General features: G+C 35.0%; 3 protein-coding genes and 2 pseudogenes across 4 annotated transcripts; 3 read left to right on the top strand and 2 right to left on the bottom strand.

Moving 5' to 3' along the window:
* Positions 1 to 1144: 1144 nt before the first annotated feature.
* LOC120183854 lies at positions 1145 to 4727 on the top strand (annotated as a pseudogene).
* A 935-nt stretch (positions 4728 to 5662) lies between these two features.
* Positions 5663 to 7476, bottom strand: LOC120183902 (transcription initiation factor TFIID subunit 8-like). Of its 2 annotated transcripts, XM_039188492.1 has the most exons (2): positions 7230 to 7476; positions 5663 to 6949 (listed from the first exon to the last, which is right to left on the bottom strand). In XM_039188492.1, exons 1-2 carry the CDS (start codon positions 7234 to 7236, stop codon positions 5841 to 5843), a joined length of 1116 nt encoding a protein of 371 aa, XP_039044423.1. In that variant the 5' UTR covers positions 7237 to 7476; the 3' UTR covers positions 5663 to 5840. The 2 variants fall into 2 exon arrangements, with proteins under 2 accessions (XP_039044423.1, XP_039044422.1); XM_039188491.1 differs by having other exon boundaries at positions 5663 to 7476.
* A 2619-nt stretch (positions 7477 to 10095) lies between these two features.
* Positions 10096 to 10833, top strand: LOC120183865. Its single transcript, XM_039188467.1, has one exon. It carries the CDS (start codon positions 10096 to 10098, stop codon positions 10831 to 10833), a length of 738 nt encoding a protein of 245 aa, XP_039044398.1.
* A 4077-nt stretch (positions 10834 to 14910) lies between these two features.
* LOC120183938 lies at positions 14911 to 15094 on the bottom strand (annotated as a pseudogene).
* Positions 15095 to 21072: 5978 nt separating this feature from the next.
* Positions 21073 to 22411, top strand: LOC120183856 (probable xyloglucan endotransglucosylase/hydrolase protein 32). Its single transcript, XM_039188462.1, has 4 exons — positions 21073 to 21324; positions 21434 to 21534; positions 21630 to 21847; positions 21993 to 22411. Exons 1-4 carry the CDS (start codon positions 21129 to 21131, stop codon positions 22357 to 22359), a joined length of 882 nt encoding a protein of 293 aa, XP_039044393.1. The 5' UTR covers positions 21073 to 21128; the 3' UTR covers positions 22360 to 22411.
* Positions 22412 to 22771: the final 360 nt, after the last annotated feature.

The raw sequence follows: 22771 nt of genomic DNA, 5'->3' as shown, positions 1-22771 counted from the left end.
ACCACGCCCATCTTCAATTTTGTGTATACCTGTCCATATTCATATTCTGTTTCTGTATTTTATCGTATCATATATTGTACTTAAAATATATTATATATTTTTTATAACTCATAGTTTTATGTTAAAATAATTTTAAAAATATTATTATCATATTTTAACTGATTTTGAATTGTCAAACTATTTAAACAATTCTATAACATTTCATTCAATTTAATAATTATTTTATAATATTTAAAAGTTCGTTAATAATAAATGTAAGTTTAATGTAGTTCAATAGCTTCTAATATGCTATTCCTAAATCCTAATATTTTTTACATCCATTAATTGTAATAAACACAAGCCAATTAAACTCACATTTGTAACTTCAGTTTGAGTTAAGATTAAATAAAGAAGTTATTATTATCTATAATTTGATTTAATAAGATGAAACATTAAATTATTTAAATAAATGCAACAATTTAAATTATAACGTTATGAATAAATTATAAATAAAATAAACCGATTTGAGAAATTTACCGTAACCTATTTGATATTTGATCGATGATTTTATAAGAAAAAGTTATTTAAAAATAATAAGTAATAAAGTTGGTTTCAGAAAAGGTAATTTTTTCTATTGAATATCAACTAACACAATTTTATTGATGTTTGGGTAAATTATACGTTTAGTATCTAAACTATTAATTTTTATTTTTTTTAGTATATAAATTTTTAATTTTTTCAAAATTTTACCTAAAATTTAATTTTTATTTCATTTTAGTATCCGTCATTAAAAACTTTAGTGTTTATTTCATTTTAATACCTCATTCAAAATTTAACATTAAGTTTTAAAAAAATTGAAAGTTTAGGTACTAAAACGGATCAAAATGATAGTTTAGATACTAAACCCGTTAAATTTTTAATGGCGGTGTACTAAAATGATATTAAAACTAAACAATATGTATGATTTTAAAAAAAATAAAAATTCATATGCTAAAACAGATTAAACTGATAGTTAGGGTACTAAATGCATAGTTTAGCCTTAATATTTTTCTTCCACCAACCGAGTCCACTTGTTCCTTTGCTGTCTCTTTTCCCTTCTCTTCTCTTCTATTTAAACCGCTTCTCGTTCCCTTCCAATTCGGGAAGGAAACAAAACCAAAGCCAAAAAAAAATCCTTCCTCTGAGCTGATACATTTGCATATCCTCTTTGAAACCACGCACTCCTGTTTCTAATATGGCCAGTCACTCACAACGGCTCTTCTTCGGAGAGGCACCGCCGCCGCTACAAACGGCAGCTCCGATCCTTTGAACTGGGGCTTCGCGGCGAATTCACTAAAGGGGAGTCATCTGGACGAAGTGAAACGCATGGTGGCTGATTATCGGAGGTCACTGGTGAAACTCGGCGGTGAGACGCTGACGATTTCTCAGGTGGCGGCGATAGCCACGCGCGACTCGGGCGTCAAATGTGAACTTTCCGATAATGCGAGAGCCGCCGTGAAGGCGAGCGCCGATTGGGTTCTTGATGGGATGAATAAAGGCACCGATAGCTATGGTGTTACCACTGGATTCGGCGCCACTTCTCATCGGAGGACCAATCAAGGCGCCGCGCTTCAAAAGGAGCTAATTAGGTGAGTTGAAATGAACTTCCTTTTAAGTTTGGTGTACTTAACTAGCATTACCATTTTTGTTTTCCGATAACACTAAAGTTAATTATACAATGTATAAACATTGTCCTTGCTCTATAATATCGAATTTGAATTAATCGGTTAATAGATCGAATATTAAGAATTAATTAAAAAATACTTTCATATTGAAGTGTTTGAATCATGAAGTTTACGAATGAAACAAATCTAGTTAGGAGAGTATGTGATATTAATTAATCAATAAATAGATTGAATATCAATGATTAATTAAAAAATACATGATGATATTATGGTAATTATGCAAAATCTAATTCTATCCCCATTTCAATTTTATTTTTCATAAAATTTATGCTTAATATAAAAATAACTGTTTAAATTATACTCAAATTAATTTTTAGTTTCTAAAGATTTTTTCGCTAAAAATAGGTGTTTTAAAGGTTTTTCTGTTACACTTTTAGGTGACTATTGTTAAAAAAAATCATTAAATAATACGTGTCATGTCCAAATTTTTTTAAAAGAATATTTTTAAATAATATTTTATTTTAAAAAAAAATATGGCATGACACGAGTCAGTTAACAGTTTTTTTAACGATAATCATCTAAAAATATAACGGAGAAAACTTTAGACACTTATTTTTAACGAAAAATTCTTTAGGTACTAAAACGTTTCTCAATGCATTGTTTAGGCACTATTTTTGTATTAAGCCTAAAATTCATCTCAAATCCAAATTAAAAATAGGGTAAAATATACATTTAGTACTTAAACTATCAATTTTAATCGTTTTAGTATTTAAATTTTCAATATTTATAAAATCATACTTAATTTTTAGTTTTTGTTTTATTTCAGTACCTATTGTTAAAAACTTAATTCTTTTAGTACCTATACTTCAAAATTTTAATGTTAAATTTTGAATAGGGTACTAAAATGAAACAAAAATTAAATTTTAGATATAATTTAAAAAATTAAAAATTTAAGTACAAAAAAAATCTAAACTGATATAGGTACTAAACATGTAATTTACTCAAAAAAATAATCTTACGAGATTGAGTTTCGACCCGTTAAATTTGAGTAATTTGACTATCCTTGCATGAAACTTATAGTACATTTAGACCGGTGGGTGATTGTCCTATATAGATGCATCTTTAATACAAATATATTTATTTTTTGTTTTTTCCATATATTTTTTAAAAAAACGTGAGAAGTTATATTTTTATATTTGTCTGATAAGAATACTTTTAGTTCTGTTTGTTTGCTGCCACTGTAGGTTCTTGAATGCAGGGATTTTCGGCAATGGAACTGAGTCATGCAACGCACTTCCTCACTCAGCAACTCGAGCAGCTATGCTCGTTAGAATCAACACTCTCCTCCAGGGATACTCTGGCATCCGATTCGAGATTTTGGAAGCCATCACTAAGCTTTTAAACCACAACATTACCCCATGTTTGCCCCTTCGTGGCTCCATTACAGCTTCCGGCGATCTCGTCCCGCTCTCCTACATTGCTGGTTTGCTCACCGGTAGGCCGAATTCCAAGGTAATCGGACCCGACGGAGAATCCATTAATGCTGAGGAAGCCTTTCGTGTTGCCGGTATTGATTCTGGGTTCTTCGTGTTGCAACCTAAAGAAGGGCTGGCCCTTGTCAATGGCACTGCTGTCCGTTCGGGCTTGGCTTCCATGGTTCTTTTTGAAGCTAACATATTTGCTGTTTTGTCTGAGATTCTGTCTGCAATTTTTGCCGAAGTAATGAATGGTAAACCCGAGTTTACGGATCATTTGACACATAAACTGAAGCATCATCCTGGACAAATCGAGGCTGCTGCGATAATGGAACATATCCTTGAAGGGAGCTCTTATGTTAAAGCATCTCAGAAATTGCATGAAATGGATCCGTTGCAGAAACCGAAACAAGATCGATATGCTTTACGGACTTCTCCGCAATGGCTTGGTCCACAAGTTGAAGTGATCCGATTCGCAACCAAATCAATCGAAAGAGAGATTAACTCCGTCAATGATAACCCTTTGATTGATGTTTCGAGGAACAAGGCCTTGCATGGTGGCGCCTTCCAGGGTACCCCAATTGGTGTCTCAATGGACAATGCTCGATTGGCTTTTGCGGCTATAGGAAAACTTATGTTCGCTCAATTCTCGGAACTCGTTAATGATTTCTATAACAACGGTCTCCCATCAAATCTTTCCGGCGGTCCAATCCCAAGTCTCGATTACGGTTTCAAAGGTGCCGAAATTGCAATGGCTTCCTATTGTTCTGAGCTCCAATTCTTGGCTAATCCAGTCACGAACCATGTTCAAAGCGCCGAGCAGCACAACCAAGATGTGAACTCTTTGGGGCTAATCTCATCCCGGAAAGCTGCCGAAGCCATTGATATCTTGAAGCTTATGTCGTCAACGTTTTTGGTTGCGCTTTGCCAAGCTATTGATTTGAGACATTTAGAGGAGAACTTAAGGAACACAGTGAAGAACACCGTGAGCCAAGTAGCTAAGAAGATCCTGACGACTGGCCCCAACGGCGAGCTTCACCCTTCGGCGAGAAGGACTTACTCAAAGCCGTGGACTGCGAATATGTTTTTGCATACATCGACGATCCTTGCAGCGCTAAGTATCCGTTGGTGCAAAAGTTGAGGCAAGTATTTGTTGAGCATGCATTGAGAAACGGTGACAATGAGAACAACGCAAGCACATCGATCTTCCAAAAGATTACGGCTTTTGAAGAGGAACTAAAGGCCGTATTGCCGAAGGAGGTTGAGAACTCGAGGGTTTCGATTGAGAATGGGAAGCCGGCAATCCCGAACAAGATCACTGCCGATCTTATCCATTGTATAAATTCGTGAGGGAAGAGCTCGGAACTGGGCTGCTAAGCGGGGAAAATGTGAAGTCACCTGGTGAGGGATTTGACAAGGTGTTCGTTGCCATGTGCCAAGGGAAGATCATCGATCCAATGCTTGAATGTCTTAAAGAATGGAACGGTTGCCCTCTCCCTATTTGCTAGTTTTGAAGGCTTCTCAATTTGGTCCTTGTAAATTTGTTATCCAATGTGTGCTTGTTTGTAAAAGTTCATTATGAATCCATATATTTTGTGTTTATTTTCAATCGGAACTAATATTACAATATCTAATATAATTTACAATATCCATCGCAGAATCAAGATATATTGATTTCTTTTTTCCTAAATCTCCCCATTTATTAGAATTGAAAAAAAATATTTCGACCTCAATAAATTAAAGAAAATCTGAAAAATTAGGATTAAGAAGAAAGTTTTCGGATTTTACATAAATTTATTCAAAAAATTTAAAAGTTCACTTGAAAAATATTAAAATTGAATGATCAAATATTAAAAAAATATTATTATGGCCGTCATGTACGGGTTAACTCTATTTTTAAGTCCGGACAACATTTAACTCTCTCTCATACATACATGCATAAGTTCACATTACAGACAAAACCTAGAGGACAGAGACATGTTTAAGGAATACAAGATAGAGGGAGCAGAGGAGCACCCTTTCAAGTTTTAGTGTTCGAAAATGACGGCTAATATCGAAGATATTCACCATCTATCGATTTAGCAATATGCAGCTGAACAAGAATGCATATGGCTTCAATCGAAGTTTGCTCTAGGCACCGACTATTTCATAACAGAAGCATGCAAGTCATGAATTCACACTGGTGAACTTAAAGACATCATTTTACAGCTTCTGAGCATTCTTAGCATCGGTAAATCAATATACTTCAGATAAACAAGTGCACGCAAAGGCATGTGTTTTTCACAACTATAATAGATTATTCGGGTTCGAGCATATCGAAGAATCCATCCGTCTTTAACCAACATCAAGAACATGGATTATTTCCCATCAGAAGGAGCTTATTAACAGCACCAATTGGCCTAACTTTAAATGCTGATATGTCGGTTAAAGAATACAGTTAGGCAGAAAAACTTCGGTGCATAATTCCAATATAAAACGTCAGTATTCAGTACAACACAAATGGTGAAGAATCATTCCCAATGAATTAAATGAAACTAGAGCTAGTGATGTCAAAACAGTAGCTTTCATACCCCCTAAAATCTGTTAGAGTGAGTCTCCCAACAGTGTGATTACAATCCATGTCAACATGATCCAAGGATAACGCTACAACACCTCACTAAAATGTTTGCTTACCAGAAAAAAAAAGTTCGAGATTTCGAGAAAGAACTACCTAAAATACACTTCAAGACTGGTTAAGTTCCATGGGATACTCTGTAGTCTGTCTAAGTATAAACTCAGCTCTCTTTTTCTTATCGTCCCTCTCGTCATCGGGCAAAAGGAATGTTGAGCTCCTCTCACCCTTTCTCTGCAAGCTCAAATCTAGTGACTCACCCAAGATTTTCTTACCAGTTTTGAATTTGAATTGAACGCTAGGCCTTTTTTCAGGCAGGAACGTCTTTTCACCATCTAATCTGTCGGATGGGCCAGTTTTCATTGCATCAATGGCAGGAACAAATGCATCCAGCAAAGAAATATGATCGCCCTTGCTCACTTCATTGGAAAGCTTAGCTGGCAAAACAACCTCTGAAACATCTTTCTCTCCCTGTTGCAGTGGGGCAGAGAGAAAGGGGTTACTTCCAGCTTCCTGTATGTTTTCCGTTTTAGCATCCAAAACCGAGGAAGCACAAGTTCCGGTAGAGCCATTACACACCAGTCTCTGTTGCAACCTCAGCAAAGCTCTCTCAGCCTTTCTCCGCTGCCGTGCTTGCTCGATCTTATCAGCACAAGGATCCGATGCCCTCTCATTCCACATAGGTGTATGATTATAAGTGTGGGGATCAGGGAAAGCCGGCAACCAACTTGGGATATGCTTTCCAGGTGGGGTTTCATTCATATGCTCGAAACTAGGAATCAGCTTCCCGCTCCTAACAACTGGAAACCTGGGCACCGGCTGAGCAAATGGGATTTCCTCTTTCGTGTCCACAAACTGAACTATTTCCTTAACTATGCCAGAGCCTACAAGACAATTACCAATCTCCGAAGCACCTGGAAACCCATGTGAATCTCCCAAATCTTCTAAAGCCAGCCTTATGTCAAACACATTGCATTCTGTCCTACCAGCTAAATTAGCATGAAAACTTGCATTTTTCCCCAAGTCACAGAGATACCGAATCGAGATATCTGCAAGGGCCTCCAAAGCAGACTCTTTATATCCCTGGTAACCAACACTCTCGCAAATCTGCGCCACGGCAATCTTTGAAACCGATCTCCCAAAATCATCAGCTTTTGGTATTCCCAACGAAGAGCCAGGTACGTCTTCACCCTTCCTCATATCTTTTGTACTCTCCACACCTCCATTGTTCATGTTCAAAAACTCATATCAAATTTAACAGGTTTTTTTTTACTCCCCTCAAAATTCTCACACTATCTTTTCTTTCATGCCAATAATCCCCAACTAATTACTCATAAAACCCAAGAACATCATTCAGTCTATATTTTCTCAGGAAACAAGTAAATATGAACAAAGAAAGGCAGCTTATTCCAAGAAACCCTAGAAGTGGACTTAATTTTCTACTCGTACAAACAAAGAAGAATCAAAGTCTTAGAGAAATAGCAGAATTTGAAGCCTTACCAGACATCCAAGAATTTGAAGGAAAAAGAGAACAATTTGAGCCGAAACCAAAGAAACAAAGCCAGATTCTGAAGCGAAGCGAATCAAACCGAATACAAAACGAACCCCACAACAAAGACTTTAACTTTCCTAGAGGTTTATAAGAGTTTCGAAGAAAAAGGGTGAGTGGAAAGGGAGGGAAATTAGGGGAACTTGATAAACTGAAAATCAGGGGAATTTAGGCAAAATCAAGAGTCCAGAGGGGAGAGTGAAGAGGTCGATGCAGTGAAAAGTTCATTTGTGTTTATTTATAAAGCATTTAGAAAACGGTTTGTTTCAACTAATAAAAACGCTTAATACCAAAATAAGATCTCAAACTATACATTTATTTTACGAATAGGTGCCTAAATTATTTTTTAACTCATATTGGTGTTTAACGTTACAAACGTTAATATTTTAAGTACTTGGACAATCAACGTCGTTAATTTCCCTCGTTAAACGACATATGTCACAATATGGTGATTTTATAATTTAGTTTTTAAAAAACATATTAAAAATAATATTATATTTATAAAAAAAACACTAATTTCCCTTAAATTATAAAAAGCCTCAATCCCAAAAATTCTCAAATTCTAATCTTAACCCATCGTTGTTGCACTTTCCGACCATGATCATTGCCTTCGATGTATTCCCTGTCATCCTTCTAGTTATACGTAGTCGTAGTTACCATCGATTAACAATCAGAATCGCAATTTTCATCCTAGGTTTGCGAGGTATAAAATGTCAATTGGCCGTCAATCGATCACGATTTCATATGGGTTTTGGTGGCCAGGAGAAGTGAGGTCATGTGGAGTTTCGTAAAACGGAAAATGATGTTGAAACGAAGGTTTTCAAAGTTTTGAGATTATTTCAAAAAAATTTATGTTTTCTTTTTAAAAAATATATGATTTTTATTTTTAAATAAAATTTTTAAAATCACCAGATTATGACACATGTCATTTAACGGAGGAAATTAACACCGTAGATGACCCGAACACCTAAAGTGATAACATTTGTAATGTTAGGCACCGGATGAGTCAAAAAATATTTTAGACATATGTTCGTGAAAAACGATATAATTTGAACACTTATTTTGATATTAAGGAGTTGTTTGATAAAATAAAATAATTAAGCGTTGAATGATTCAATGGCCTGAATGATTCAAAGGCTCTGTATGAATTGGCTCTGAATGTGACATGTTGTTTGATAATAGTTCTGAATGTACAATCTGAATTATGAATATTTTCATTTTTACTTTCATAATGATTTACTATATTATAATATATGATTGTTTAATAAGAAAACATATGAAAAAATAAGTATTATAATAAAATATCGGGTGCTTAATGATTCAGAATGTATTTTAATGATAAATCATTCAGCAGTGTTTTGATTTTTCATTCGCATAGTCTTCATTTAGATGTAAGAATCAAACACGCTGAATGCTAAACGGTTTAACATTTAACGTTGAATGGTTTTATTCAACAGAAAACAAACTCCCTAAGCCAATAAAAAAATAAACTAAAAGATACTAACACACCACGCTCTCGAGTACCGATTTACGCACTGCTCGCTTTCTAATTGGACCTTTTTCTTTATTTAATCATTTTGGTTTTGATTAAATAATAACGGTATAATTTAATTATTTAAATTTCGATATTAAAACTGATTCGGCTAATTCATTCAATTATTTAATTAAATGATACTGGTTTGAGCTGCAGATGTAATTGCGTCGCTCAGCTTCTGCTTGTTATTGTTTCTGATCCTCAAAATATTTAAAGAGGAGCTGATTCTTGGCACGGCATTGGAACTGTAGAACGGTGATGTACAACGGAGCTCAGGGTGGAACTATTCCACCTGTATTATCGTTGTCGGACAGTAGAAATTTCTATTTGAAGCATGTATTTACTTATGACACTTCTCCCTTCTCCCCTCTAAAGGGAACAACAATACCTTAAAGTCATCCACCAGTAAATGATTGATTGGACTAGGCTTTGTAACCAAACACCTACCCACTGTCTGCATCTTGTAAGGCGATGGCCATGCTAAGTCAACTACGCCGAGCAAATCAAGATGCCAAGAAAGGTGCTTTCACAGAAGCTGATGCAAACAAGGAATTGATCAAATCAGAAAGCAAGTTAAACGAATTAAAGAGGTACGCCGAATCTAGTTGCTGTGCTTGATCCCATTCTACAAATTAACTATGGAAGCTGCAAAATGAAATCAGTCGGCATGACAAATCTAATCACCAAGTCGGATAGCTAAATCTCTCATTCATCTTTCTTTCAGCAGCTGGGAGGAAAAGCAAGGAAGCTCGATGCTATCTTCACCAAAAGCATGGTATGTATATTTCTTATCATTGATATTAACCAATTCGGTACTATTATTTCCCCATTAGCGGGTGTTGAAAACAAATTCATGCCTGAAACATGTACGTTCCAACACCATGAGTGGTCGAAGATCATACTAATCTGATACCTAGATTCAAGTATTGTTTGTCTCTCGGCGCACGATAAGAGTCTCTATCAGTGCACGTTAGCTGGGCTAACGGCCCTGAGTTTCTTCGCCGTTCGTCCGTCGTTCTTCTCTGATTTTCGGTGCTTTTCAAACCGTTCTGTTCATCTCGTTCCCATTCTGCTTCCCTTGCGAAATCCCTATGGATTGGAGAAAACTATTTGGGTGTTCAGCGGGCTACGACCTCGAATTTCCCCCCCTTAGGGTTTGCAACGGAGTCAAAATTGTTCAACCCCTATGGGAAGTGCTCGAAGCAGGGATTCAGGAATGGAACCTGTCGCTTGTGGGATAAATTCTTGGCTCAACCCCAAGATTCTCCTCGATGCAAAGACTCATGGATAATCTGTGGAGTAAAGCCCTCGTAGGAGAACGCGTTCAGGTAAGATATGCTGGGAATAACCTCTTTGTTTTTTCATTCTCTTCTGTAAAAGCTCGTGATTGGATCTTAGAAAATGGACCCTGGCATGTATTGAACAAACATCTAATCTTAAGAAAATGGGAGCCAAACCTTGAAAAACTTAGTTTTGATCTCTCTAGTTTACCTATATGGGTTCACCTCTATAATATCCCTTTAGAGTTATACTCTCGTCTAGGTCTAAGCTATGTTGCAAGTGCTATTGGAACACCCCTCTCCATGGACTTTGTTACTGCAGGAAAATCTCACCTTGAGTATGCAAAGCTTTGCGTGGAAATAGGAGCTAATGATGTAATTCCTAACTTTGTTGAAGTAGAACTTAAGGATGGGAATAAAGCTTCAATTGTGGTAGAGGTCCCTTGGATGCCAGTCCGGTGTAAAACATGTAAAATTTTTGGCCATAGTGATAAGGGCTACATTAAGTCTAAAACTTCAGTTCATGTCAAATCTCAAGTTTGGAAGAAAAAAAAACACATAACTAAAGAGACTGATTCAGAACCTACTGTAGGTGGAATAGAATTATTACAAGAAAAAGATGCCTTACCTTCAAGTAAAGAATCTGATTCTAGCACAATTATTAAATCCGACTCTAGTAATATTGTTGATTCTATTGTGGTTGACTATAATCATGCGTTAACAGTCTATTGTGAGAAGTAGATTACTACTTCTCATGCTCTTACTGTTAATGCTGAGGAACTTTTAAAGGAAAATTATGTTCAAGTAGAAAACCAGCCCGAAAATCAGTCTTCTTCTGCTCCTTATGATACTCTACTAAAGAGTAAAGGGTGAGTCTAGTACTATTCCTATAAAGGGAAGGGGCAGGCCACCTAAAGAAAAAACAAAAAAACAATTACCAGTTACAACAAACAGATTTCAGGTTCTTAATGATGTTGAGGAACTCACCCCTAACTTAGTTGTCTATCAAAGAAAACCTAGAGCTTCTTCTCAAGGAGTGGCTGCTATAGTCAAGGAATTAAAGTCGAAAAAGAAAAATAAAATTGATAACTCAAATCTAAATGTTACTAGTAGTGGAGGGGGTAGTTCAAACGCCAATCCCCAATGATTCCAGCTTTTTGTAATGTAAGAGGACTTAACTGTCCTCTAAAACAAGAAAAGGTTTTAAGAAGAGCAATCCATAATAATGTGAATGTTTTCTGTCTTCTAGAGACTAGAGTGAAAGCTGAAAAATCTGTTACTATAATAGATAGTAAGTTTTCTGACTGGAATGTTCATTATAACTATGATTTTGCCTTAAATGGTAGGATTTGGGTTGCTTGGAAAAAATATTTAAATTTCTCGGTTTTTCATTCTTCAGACCAGTGTATTACAATTCAAGGCCTTTATCAAAACTATCCCATTGTAATCTCTGCTATATATGGTAATAATGATGGCACTACTAGAAGACTCCTCTGGCAGCATCTCCATGATCTTGAGTCTTTTGTAGGTCACCTCCATTGGGTTCTTGGAGGAGACTTTAATATTATTCTCCATTCTAATGAAAGCTCTGATAGTGACCTCCTTGGCCCTCTATCTTCTTCTGATATAAGAGATTTCCAAGATGTTCTCCAATCTCTTGAACTTTTTGATCACCCTTTCTTTAGGCCTTCTTTCACTTGGAGCAATAAACAAAAAAAATACTTTTCTTGCTCGTAAACTGGATAAAGTTTTAATTAACTCTAAATGGGCGAGCACCTTCCATGATTCTCATGTTGAATTTCTTGCCCCTGGCATCTCTGACCATTGTCTTGCTAAAGTCTGGCTCAAAAAGGAAATTCAAGCTAATAGACCTAAGCCTTTTAAATTCTTCAACTATTGGACTCATCACCCTGATTTTAAAGATATTGTCAAAGACTCCTGGCTTAGACTATCTTACGGTAACCCAATGCAGATTCTTTTCACTATGCTTAGGAGACTGAAAGTCAGTTTAAAAACCCTTAACAATTCTTGCTATAGTGACCTCTCCGCCAGGGTTAAACAATTGAAAACTGACTTAGAGGTTCAGCAGCTTAAAACCCTTAGAGGTGAGGAGGGAATAGAAAAAGAGCTTATTCTTCAAAATGAGCTGAAATCTCTTGAGGAAGCTGAAACCTTATTTTTTAGACAGAAAGCTAAAGTTCAATGGCTGAAAGAGGGGGATAAATGTACCAGATTTTTTCACTCTGCTGTTGCTCTTAAAAATAAAAGAGATACTATTAGAGTTCTCCTAGATGACCAAGGCAATAGGCTTGAAACCTTTGATGATATTTCTGATGAGGTCAATAAATATTTTTCCACAATGCTAGGCACTGTTGATTCTGCTGTTAATGATACTAATCCTAATTTGTTAAAGGACTTAATAAAAGTTTCTATTCTGCTGATAAAGCTGCTGCCCTAGTGAATGTTGTCACTAAGGAGGAAATTAAAGAAGCTTTTTTCTGCCAAGGTAATGATAAATCTCCTGGTCCAGATGGCTACTCTCCTTTATTTTTCAAAACAACTTGGACTATCATAGAAGGTGATGTCACTGCTGCAATTTCTCATTTCTTTCAAGAGTCCTTCATTCTCCCTGCCTTTAATGCCACTATCATTGCATTGGTTCCTAAGATTCCAAATCCGAGTAAGGTTAAGGATTTTAGACCAATCTCTTGTTGCTCAGTGGTTTACAAAGCCATCACCAAAATTCTCGTCAGAAGATTGACTGGTCTAATGCCTGATTTAGTTACTCTTAATCAAACTGCTTTTGTTAAAGGGAGAAGCATAATTGAAAATACTCTTCTGGCTCAGGAACTTGTTAGAGGCTATAGTAGGAAAACTTTATCTCCAAGATGTTCTTTGAAAATAGACCTCCATAAGGCTTTTGACTTCCTTAGTTGGAACTTCATCTATACTATTTTAAAAGCTATCGGTCTTCCAAATATTTTTTCCACCTGGATCGAAACTTGTTTTTCCACAGCTAGCTTATATGTATCCATTAACGGGAGTTTGTCAGGGTTTTTTAAAGGAGCTAAAGGCCTAAGACAAGGAGACCCTCTCTCTCCTATTCTCTTTGTCCTCTCCATGAACATCCTCTCCAGGCTTCTCAATGTGGCTGCTACCAAAGGTGTGTTTAGCTACCATCCCAAATGTAAAAAAATTGGGTTGACTCACCTTTCCTTTGCTGATGACCTTCTTATTTTTTGTAAAGGTTGTGTTGAATCGGTTGTAGGGGTGACTAGTGTTTTAGACTATTTTTACAAAATGTTTGGTCTCAAACTGAATGCTTCTAAAAGTGAATTCTTTGTTGTTGGTATGCCCATTGTTGCTATTGAAAATATAACTTTAATCACAGGGTTTAAACATGGCTCCCTTCCAGTAAGATATTTAGGTATTCATTTTCTTACTAGAAAAGTTTCTGAAAAGGACTGTGTGATCCTCATTGACAATATCAAATCTAGATTGCATCACTGGTCTAGTAAAATGCTTAGTTACGCAGGTAGGTTGGAGCTTATTAGAACTGTTCTTTCTTCTATTACTAACTTCTGGTACAAACAACTCTTTCTCCCTATCTCTGTCTTGAGAAAAGTTGAACAATTATGTTCTCGTTTCTTCTGGAAAGGGTCTGACAAAGCTGTTATAGGAGCTAGGGTTAGCTGGAATAACATATGTTGTTTGAAATCTGAAGGAGGTCTCGGTATTAAGGACATGAAGTCCTGGAATAAAGCTTGCATGATCCAGTTAATCAAAAAAATCCTCGCGGGTGAAGGATCCGTTTGGGTTGCTTGGCTCAACAATTACGCTTTCAAGGGCAAAGACTTCTGGTCTGTTGAAATTAACTCCTCTGCTAGTTGGAGTCTTAAGAAATTTCTGAAATTGAGACCAGAAGTGCACCATCTCTTTTCCTCTGGTATCGTCAAAGCTAGTTCAATCTGGGATTCTATTCGGGTGATAAGGCCTAAAGTCTCATGGCAGAAACTAATCTGGTTTCCCCTTCATATCCCTAAATATAGTTTGATAACTTGGATGGCTTTTCTGGATAAACTCCGCACCAAAGAAAGGCTTCATCGAATGGGTCTTATTAATGATTGCTTATATGTTTTTTGTAATACTGAACTGGAAACTAGAGAACATCTCTTTTTACATTGCCCTACTGCTACCCTTCTGTGGGAAACTGCTTTTTCTCTTTCTGGTCTGCAGTTCACAGTCTTCTCTTAGGATGCCTTTGTGGAGAGGGCATGCTCAACATGGAGGGGTAAATTTATGCTAACAACGATCATGAAGCTGCTTCTTAATGCTCTGGTTTACTTACTCTGGGAGGAACGAAACAAACGTATGTTCCAAGGTCGCTCAAGGCCTGCTAGTGAATTATTAAAGACTGTTAAAGATGTAATTAGTTTACAACTTAGAGGTAGGATTTTTAAAAGAGTTGAGGATAGCTCTCTTTGCAACCATTGGGGAATAGTTGATTGCTGATTATTTGTATGTATTGTTTTGTTTTGGACCCTGTTTGTATTCTGTAGCTTTTTTGCTATTTTGAATAATAAAATTTTAACTTATCCAAAAAAAAAAGTATGTGTTTGTACATTACTTATCCATAGATAATACACATCTGCACGACTAGTATAAATATGTTCAACTTTTCTTCTGGGTTTTCCATAGATATTGAGATCATATATCGAAAATGTTATCCTATGACACTTGTTTCGTAGGCTTATTTCCATTGTTTTTACAGTGTTACAGTAAACAAACGTCTACTAAAACTATTTGAACTTGGATTGGGTGGGATGCGCCAGGCCAAACAACAGTGCAACGCCCGAAAGCCCCAGTAGTAAGGAACTGAAACGGGCTCTCCCCCTCAAAATATAAATATAATATCATGTGAGCCAAAGGCCTACAAATCAAATATTTAACTGATAAGAACAGATACTATGCTTGATCATAGCAAAGAGGCCGAGAAAAGTATGTCATGCCTATACTAAAGCCCGCTGATTTTATAGCCAGATTCTCGCCGCATGCCTTCACACCTCTATGATGTGGGATTTAAACAGTATGTTCAGCATATTGTTTGTAAGTTGCTTCCAGTAAGGCCAGCAGTCCAACACCTTCGATAACACTCATAAATACATTGTCTCCCATACCCAAAATAAAAACAAGCTGTACATGCATGCTTTTGCTTGAAAAACTTAATATGTTATTATTATTAGAGAGCTCGAATTAGCTTTTACCGACAGAATAGTGCCACGATGAGTTTCGTTTTTCTAACGTATGCCACCCATTTTTAAAAGGCTTAAACGTCAAAAGGTTCCCAACATATGTTTTTTTTCTAGTTTGGTGCCTAATGTTTTTTTCGTTTCAATTTAGTGTCTAACGTTTCATTCCGTAATTCAGTTTGAGTATGACCGTGACAGATCGTTAATTTTGGCCGTAAAATGCCACGTGACATATTTTTTAATATTAAAAAAATATTTTCCCCCTCTTTCTTCTCTTCCATCTTATCTTCTCATCTTCCTCAAACCAAAACAAAAAAACGATTTTCTCTCTCATCTTCCCTATCTTCCCCTTCACTCTTTTCCCATGCAATCGGTTCAACATTCATTAGGGTTAAAATCTGGTCGGTAACCGGACTTCCACGGGGAGCCTTGGAGTAACAATGGTTCATCACCGGTGAAGCTTTTAACTCCATTAATGACCAAGGCTGAGCTTTATTAGCATGGAAGAAGAGCTTAAACTCCACCAAGTAGGCACTAAAGTTCATCAATTGAGTAACAATGGTTCATCATCGGTAAAACCATTATTCTTTCTTTGTTTTCCTTCTCCCATCATGCATCGTTCCCATCTTTCAAAAGGGTCTACGCCGTTCACGTCATAGTTCATTACCAACGAAGCCATACATCGCCCCATCGTTCCCACGTTGCGAACTTTCCCTCGCATGGTCGTTCGATCATCTTTCACTTTTTCTCGGTAATAAACTGGTGTGTTATATCTTGTTGGGGTGCTACTACCATCTTTCGACAACATTGATTTCACACATGTGTGCTTCCGTTATTCTTGCTATGCTACCTGTAATACCCCAAATTTTATAAGTTTTAAAAGTTTGGTGGCTAAAGTATAAACTTTGTCAAAGTTTAGGAGACCAAAAATGTAATTTTAAAAAGTTATATATTTTAGCCGTAAATGAACAATTTTGCCTAAAACAAGAATTTTCGTGATAATCAGATTTTCTATACGGGATTTGTATTAAAAGCTATAAATCGATAAAGTCTTGTATAGAAATTTGATAATCGGATCGAACTGGAATTTCACAAAAATTGAAGGATGTTAGATAAGGGTTCGAAATATCATGTCCATATTTCAGATTAGTGAAATTTAGTATGAATCAATGGAATTGAAGTCAAATTTTCAGTTTTGGTCGAACAGTGGGATTTAGTGACTAAAATGCAATTTTCAAAAATTGTATGGCTAAAGTAGAAAGTCAAAGCCAAATTGGTTCATCTTTGACTATGGTATATTTTAATGGGAGATATTTCAATGTCAATTGATAATTATCATAATTTATTAAGGGTGAAATTAGAATTTCTCATAAATTGAATTTTAAATTCAACTTTATTAGAAAGCACCAAGTGTTTTAAATTATAATTTCTTGATAAAAATCAAGAAAAAATCATCATCTTCCCCAAGCAATTGTCGTGAGCTCCATAGCCAAATAGGTGAGAATTTTATTTTGATTTTCAAAGCTTTATGGTTGATTTTTGGACTAAGCTATTAGATAGAGAATTAATCCTCTTGAAATTCTCTATCATTTGGTATAATTTTTTTTTATGGAAATGATGCTTAGATGTTGAGATTCATGAATTGGGTGGTTGAAGAACATGTTTGATTTTGAAGATTTGAGGGAAGATTTTTATGTTATTAAAGTTGTTGAATATTTCTAAAGCATGAGTGATGATTAAAATCAAGTGTAGAAGCTTAAATCATGTTAGGCCATGGTTAGGGTTTATAGAGTTGATTGAATTTTGATTTTTGATGTTGTGATGATTGAAATATCATGAATTTAATGTTAGGAGGTTGAATTCATGCTTGAAATTGAATGGAAAGTTTACCCTAGTTACTTTATGATTTTCGGCCATAGGGGAAAATATGGAAAATTTTCCTATGGTCTATTATTGATATTAGATGTGTTCTAATGTGATTTGGAGGTCAATTTGGAAGCTTGAAATAGGAAAAGGATTATTTTCCAAGTTTTGAGAATTGTGGGACATTATTGCATAAGTGTGTTAATTTGGGGTGTTCAATGTTGAAGTTTAATGTTGAAATGCAGGAATTTCTAAGTTAGAAAGATGGATGGAACCAAATTACAAATTGGTAAATTTTGAGGGTGGAATTCAAAAGGTCTTGATATTTTAGGGACTCAATTGCAAGTTTATTAAATGTTAAAGTATCATTTGGGTAAAATAGAACAATTCTGGAAATTTTAATAGCATGCTGATTCCTGAGTTAAAATTATTGAGTTGGGATCAAATTACAAGTTTATATAGATGGATGGTTAAATTCGAAAAGTCTAAGAAGCTTTGGGATGGAATTGCAAGTTTTTGAATGCTAAAGTGTTGATTTGGAAATTTTATTAAGGTTCTTGAAATTTTAGAAATTAAAGTGCAATGATCATAGTGAATGATCATTATGAATTTAATGGAAAATATAAGGTGAATTTTAGAAATAATTCATAATTAATGGATTGATTGTGTATTTGGCGTAAGTTGAAGGGCTGATAGTGGAAATAAATATTTATGAGATCGAATAAGCATTTTGAGAAATTTGAAATTTTGATGAAAAATATGATTTAGTTTTATATTGATTTAAGTATCGATTTTTGTTTCTATTGAATTAATATTTAAGCTTAGATTTTATTAGTTTGATACTAACATATAATTTAATATTTGATGTTATTATATAATGTCGTCAAACCATGATAAATCTAGTGATCCAAGTAACTAAAAAAGGGAAGGAAAAGATGCGGGATTGAGAAGATTATCGTGGAGAAGGTTCGATAATAAGGCAAGGTGAGTGCATTTAATTTGTATTTATGTTATCAAACAAACATTGGCTTGCGATGAGCCAATGTCGGAGTTAATACATTAATAAGTGACTCCTAATGTTATGTGAATTGTGATTCAAACCTATATGTTCATTCGGTAAGTAATAGAAGTATGGAATGAGTTAAGGAAGTTAATTGAGGAAAGTGCCTAGAATTCAAGATTTGAACAGTAAGTTTAGAAAATCACTATAAATTATACGAAAATGATTAGATGATGATATTTATACCGATGAATTCGTATATCAATTTAGTTTTATTTAAAATAAACGGCTAATGATTTTGAGTAGTGTTCAAAGATATATGAATTTTAATCGATGATATGTCAGAAAACAGAGCAGCAAAATATGTTCAAAACAGCTTTGTAAGTCAATTTCGAAAGTTTACTATAAATTGTACAAGTAGAACTAGATGGAGTGACTTATATGGTTGATTCGTATTCGAGTCTAGTTTTCGGTGGTATGAACAAAATAATTTTTAAGTATGTATATTAATACAGAATAATATTTCTTTGAATGTAGTACAAACTGTCGTAATATGAAATTTTGATAAATTGTGTAGTTAAAACATTTGAAAACAAATGATTAATTTTAAAGCTTAGAGATTCTTATATTTTGATTTATTAATAAAGTATCAAAGTGAATTCAGTTTATTTATTTATTTAGCTACTTTGATTGAGGACGACTTGTGATAAGTCAACTTTGTATTATTTAAAGTATGTTTTCTATTTTAAGTACGAATTGTTTTCATAATATTTATATAAAGTCTTATGAATGTTTAGGGTATGAACTACCCAAATTATGATTTTTATGAGAATGATTGGAAAATGATTCTGAGTTGAAATATTGATTATGAAACGAATAAGATATAATTTGAAAACCCATTGTATGTTGCATTGAGAGTCGTAGGTACAATTGACATGCCATGAGGTGGAGTGATTATGATGATGCTTATGATCTGATACATTTGTGTACATTTTGTGTAGCACTGTTGGTGCAAGTGATATGAATGAACTTGGAGTGCATATTCGGATTACGATGATAGCACTAAAGTGATTATTGCGTACACTCGTCTGACTCACGTACATTATATTCTCTTACATATACATTGTACTATAAAAGTAAATGTGAAAGTTATGACAAGAATATGAAAGAAAGGAATATGGAATTGAAATGAAAGTTCTGAAATATGTTCAAATTAAAAGAACATGATTTGTTTATGATATTTGATGTTAATTTGCATGATTTTTGATAAAATCATGAGATGATGCCTTTCAGGTTTTCAAGAAGAAAACGACTTGACTAGCTTGGTTTGAAAGTTTTAATGTTTTTATTTAAATTACATTTTTATGTTTTATACTTTATGGAATTTATGTTTTATATCACTTTAATTATATTACTGTCTCACTAAGTTTTACTTAGCGCGTGATGATTTTCATGCGTATGTTCGAATATAGAAAATGACGTGAAGTGTGGAGCTTTCTGAGCATCTTTTGGAAGTGAAACCTACCTAAAAAAGCAATAAGACATCCTATCTTTGACTTATTAGTGGTATGTACATTACACCTGATATATGTTTTATTGAATTTATTTTAAAATGGTCTGTAATAGTAAACTACTGTAATAGTAAACTTGGCTAATTTTAGTTATAATCGTATTTATGCATGAATAGTATAAACGTTATGTTTTAAATGGATTTTAAATTAAGTAGTATTTAGGCAACTTTATATAGTTATGAAACAACACTAGACTGCCTAATTATTGCTTGAAATCTATTTCGTCTTCAATGATCAAATATTATTTTATGATTTTATAGGAATAAGGAAAAAATTTAAGTTGAAATAGAAATTTTTTAAAAAGGAATAAAAAAATTTAAGCAATTATAATCAAGGAATGTCTGAAAGATTAATGTAACTTCTATAATTCGTATTTCGAGACATATACGAGTTATGGGTGTTACACTACCGTTGACCGTTCAATTCATTCTCATTGTCGGGCTCATGTGTGGAAGGTCGAATCGACCAGTTATGGCCGTGTTTTGTTTCCGATAATCGTGGTTGCATCATCACCGGACCAACAAAGTTTTGTGTATGAAAAGGTTTCGGGGTTAATGCAGTAAAATGATTCATTGTTTATGGAAGTTTCGGGGTTCAATTGGAGAGCTTTGGAGTATGAAAAGAAGAAATAACAGTAGGGAAAGTTGAGGCATGAAGGGATGTTGCAGAGTGACGGGGAAGAGGGGGAAGGGGAAGAGAGAGAAAGGGAAGAGAGAGGTTTAATTAATTTATTATTATATTAATTATAAAATTTATTTTTTTAATATTAAATAAATGCCATGTGGCATTTAACGACCATAATTAACTGTCCGTCACAACCAGATCCAAACTGAATTACGGAATGAAACGTTGGACACTAAACTGAAACGAAAAAACGTTAAGCACTAAACTATAAAAAAGGTTTACATTGGGCATCTTTTAGACGTTTAAGCCTTTTTAAAAATACAAAAAATCAAAATACATTGTAAATATAATACAAGGATTTGTACATCAATTTTACCGATAATACTCTTTCCGACACTCACTCAAAATCAAACACAAGTCCCCATGCAATATATCTGATGCCCCACTCCATTTAAGGGCTTCAGATTTTCACCCCTGCTCAAAATTTTCATTCACAAGATTGTCTGAAAATCACTGTGCGACCCGCAAGATCTTGCAATTGGAAGATTCAAAAACACAAAACAAAAACCCGAACACAAAAAGTCTATTATGATACGATAAAATAAACAATATGAATACGAAATTTTTTCGTGTTATAAGTCACATCCCCGGCATTTATATATACTCACCGAAACATTGTGAAATTACCCCACTCATATTGAGTTTCCCTTTCACTCTTTCAAAGCTTTAATGGCTCTGTTTCTCTTACTTCTTCTTGTTCTTTCGTTTCCTTCGACAAATGCCGAGTGGCCACCGTCGCCGGACTACTGGCCGAGCTCTAAGTTTAGGCCGATGAGCTTCCATTATGCGTTTAAAAGCCTTTGGGGTTTTAACCATCAGAGTTTGGATCAAAATGCACTGACGATCTGGCTTGATAGAACCTCAGGTTCTTCTTCTTACTCTTATTTAAAAACTTTATTTTTATATAACCACTATTGAACTAGACTATAACTGTACATATTTGATTGTTGTAATCTGAGTTTTTGGTGTTTTAGGAAGTGGGTTCAAGTCAAACCGACCATTTCGTTCGGGTTATTTTGGAGCTTCTATCAAAGTTCATCCGGGTTATACTGCAGGGGTCATTACAGCATTCTACGTGAGAATTCATTCTATGCTTATTTTAATTACGTCTTGATTATTTTTGTATATACTTGTTGATCTCTGATAATCAAAAGATCAAACACATGACAGTTATCAAATAGTGAAGTTCATCCAGGATTTCATGATGAGGTGGACATTGAGTTCCTTGGAACAACATTTGGTAAACCTTATACTTTACAAACAAACGTGTATGTCAGAGGGAGTGGAGATGGCAAAATCATCGGAAGGGAAATGAAATTTCATCTTTGGTTCGATCCAACTCAAAACTTCCATCACTACGCCATTTTTTGGAGTCCCAAAGAGATCATGTAAGTTTCTACTAACTCTTTAATGATGGAGGTTTTTTTTCTCTCACAATGGGTGGATAATTTTTCTAAAATCAGATTTTGGTTTCGGTATTATTTGTATAAAAAGGTAATATTAAAAAAGAAATGATGATTATTTGTGGATTAGATTCCTAGTGGATGATGTGCCCATAAGAAGATACCCAAGGAAGAGCGCGGAAACATTTCCTCTGAGGCCAATGTGGGTATATGGTTCGATATGGGATGCCTCTTCATGGGCAACTGAAGACGGCAAATACAAGGCTGATTACAATTACCAACCCTTTGTTGCAAAGTTCACCGGTTTCAAAGCCGGCGGTTGCTCGGCTTACTCTTCACCTCGGTGTAGGCCGATATCGGTATCCTCGTTTCGGTCCGGCGGGCTAACCGGACAACAATATAGAGCAATGAGATGGGTTCAAAGATACCATATGGTTTATGACTACTGCAAGGACCCCAAGAGGAACCATGGCTTGACACCAGAGTGTTGGAACTAGCTTCTATGATGAACTTAAATAACAGCCTGGGGAAAATATATAAAAGAAGAAGAGAAATGGATATCATTTGGTTTTTGAGTGTGTTGTTTTTAGTTGCCATTTTCAATAAACGTACAACTTATTTATTCATTGGATTTTATATTTATTTGTTGTATAATAAAAGTGGGTTAGTTTACTCGGTACTTCTTCGAAAATTTTAAGTTATAGGTTGCCCTTTTCACTTCCACGTGGAATTCCCGTTCGTGGGCTCCGGATTTTGCCGATTCTTAGCTCTAAGCAAACGTGTAGAAAAGACGTCACCGTCACCGTCCTTGTACGGTAAGTTGAAATGATCGTTAAACTGTCACCGTCACCGTTGTTTGATTAGTTGATCGGATGATTTTTAACAGACTTTCAATCCATGAACGAAGAA

This window comes from Hibiscus syriacus, unplaced genomic scaffold (genome assembly GCF_006381635.1).
Source record: "Hibiscus syriacus cultivar Baekdansim isolate YM2019G1 unplaced genomic scaffold, ASM638163v2 tig00112852_pilon, whole genome shotgun sequence".
Lineage (NCBI taxonomy): Eukaryota > Viridiplantae > Streptophyta > Magnoliopsida > Malvales > Malvaceae > Hibiscus > Hibiscus syriacus.
The sequence above is the reverse complement of the archived record's forward strand: the minus strand, read 5'-3'. Positions and strand labels throughout refer to the sequence as shown.

Excerpts from the sequence above, each read along its gene's own strand:
- LOC120183902 (XM_039188491.1), bottom strand. The coding sequence starts at position 6,962 with ATGAACAATGGAGGTGTGGAGAGTACAAAAGATATGAGGAAGGGTGAA.
- LOC120183865 (XM_039188467.1), top strand. The coding sequence starts at position 10,096 with ATGGATAATCTGTGGAGTAAAGCCCTCGTAGGAGAACGCGTTCAGGTA.
- LOC120183856 (XM_039188462.1), top strand. The coding sequence starts at position 21,129 with ATGGCTCTGTTTCTCTTACTTCTTCTTGTTCTTTCGTTTCCTTCGACA. Across the intron at positions 21,325-21,433 it reads CTGGCTTGATAGAACCTCAG|GAAGTGGGTTCAAGTCAAAC; the intron begins GTTCTTCTTCTT and ends TTGGTGTTTTAG. Across the intron at positions 21,848-21,992 it reads TGGAGTCCCAAAGAGATCAT|ATTCCTAGTGGATGATGTGC; the intron begins GTAAGTTTCTAC and ends TTTGTGGATTAG.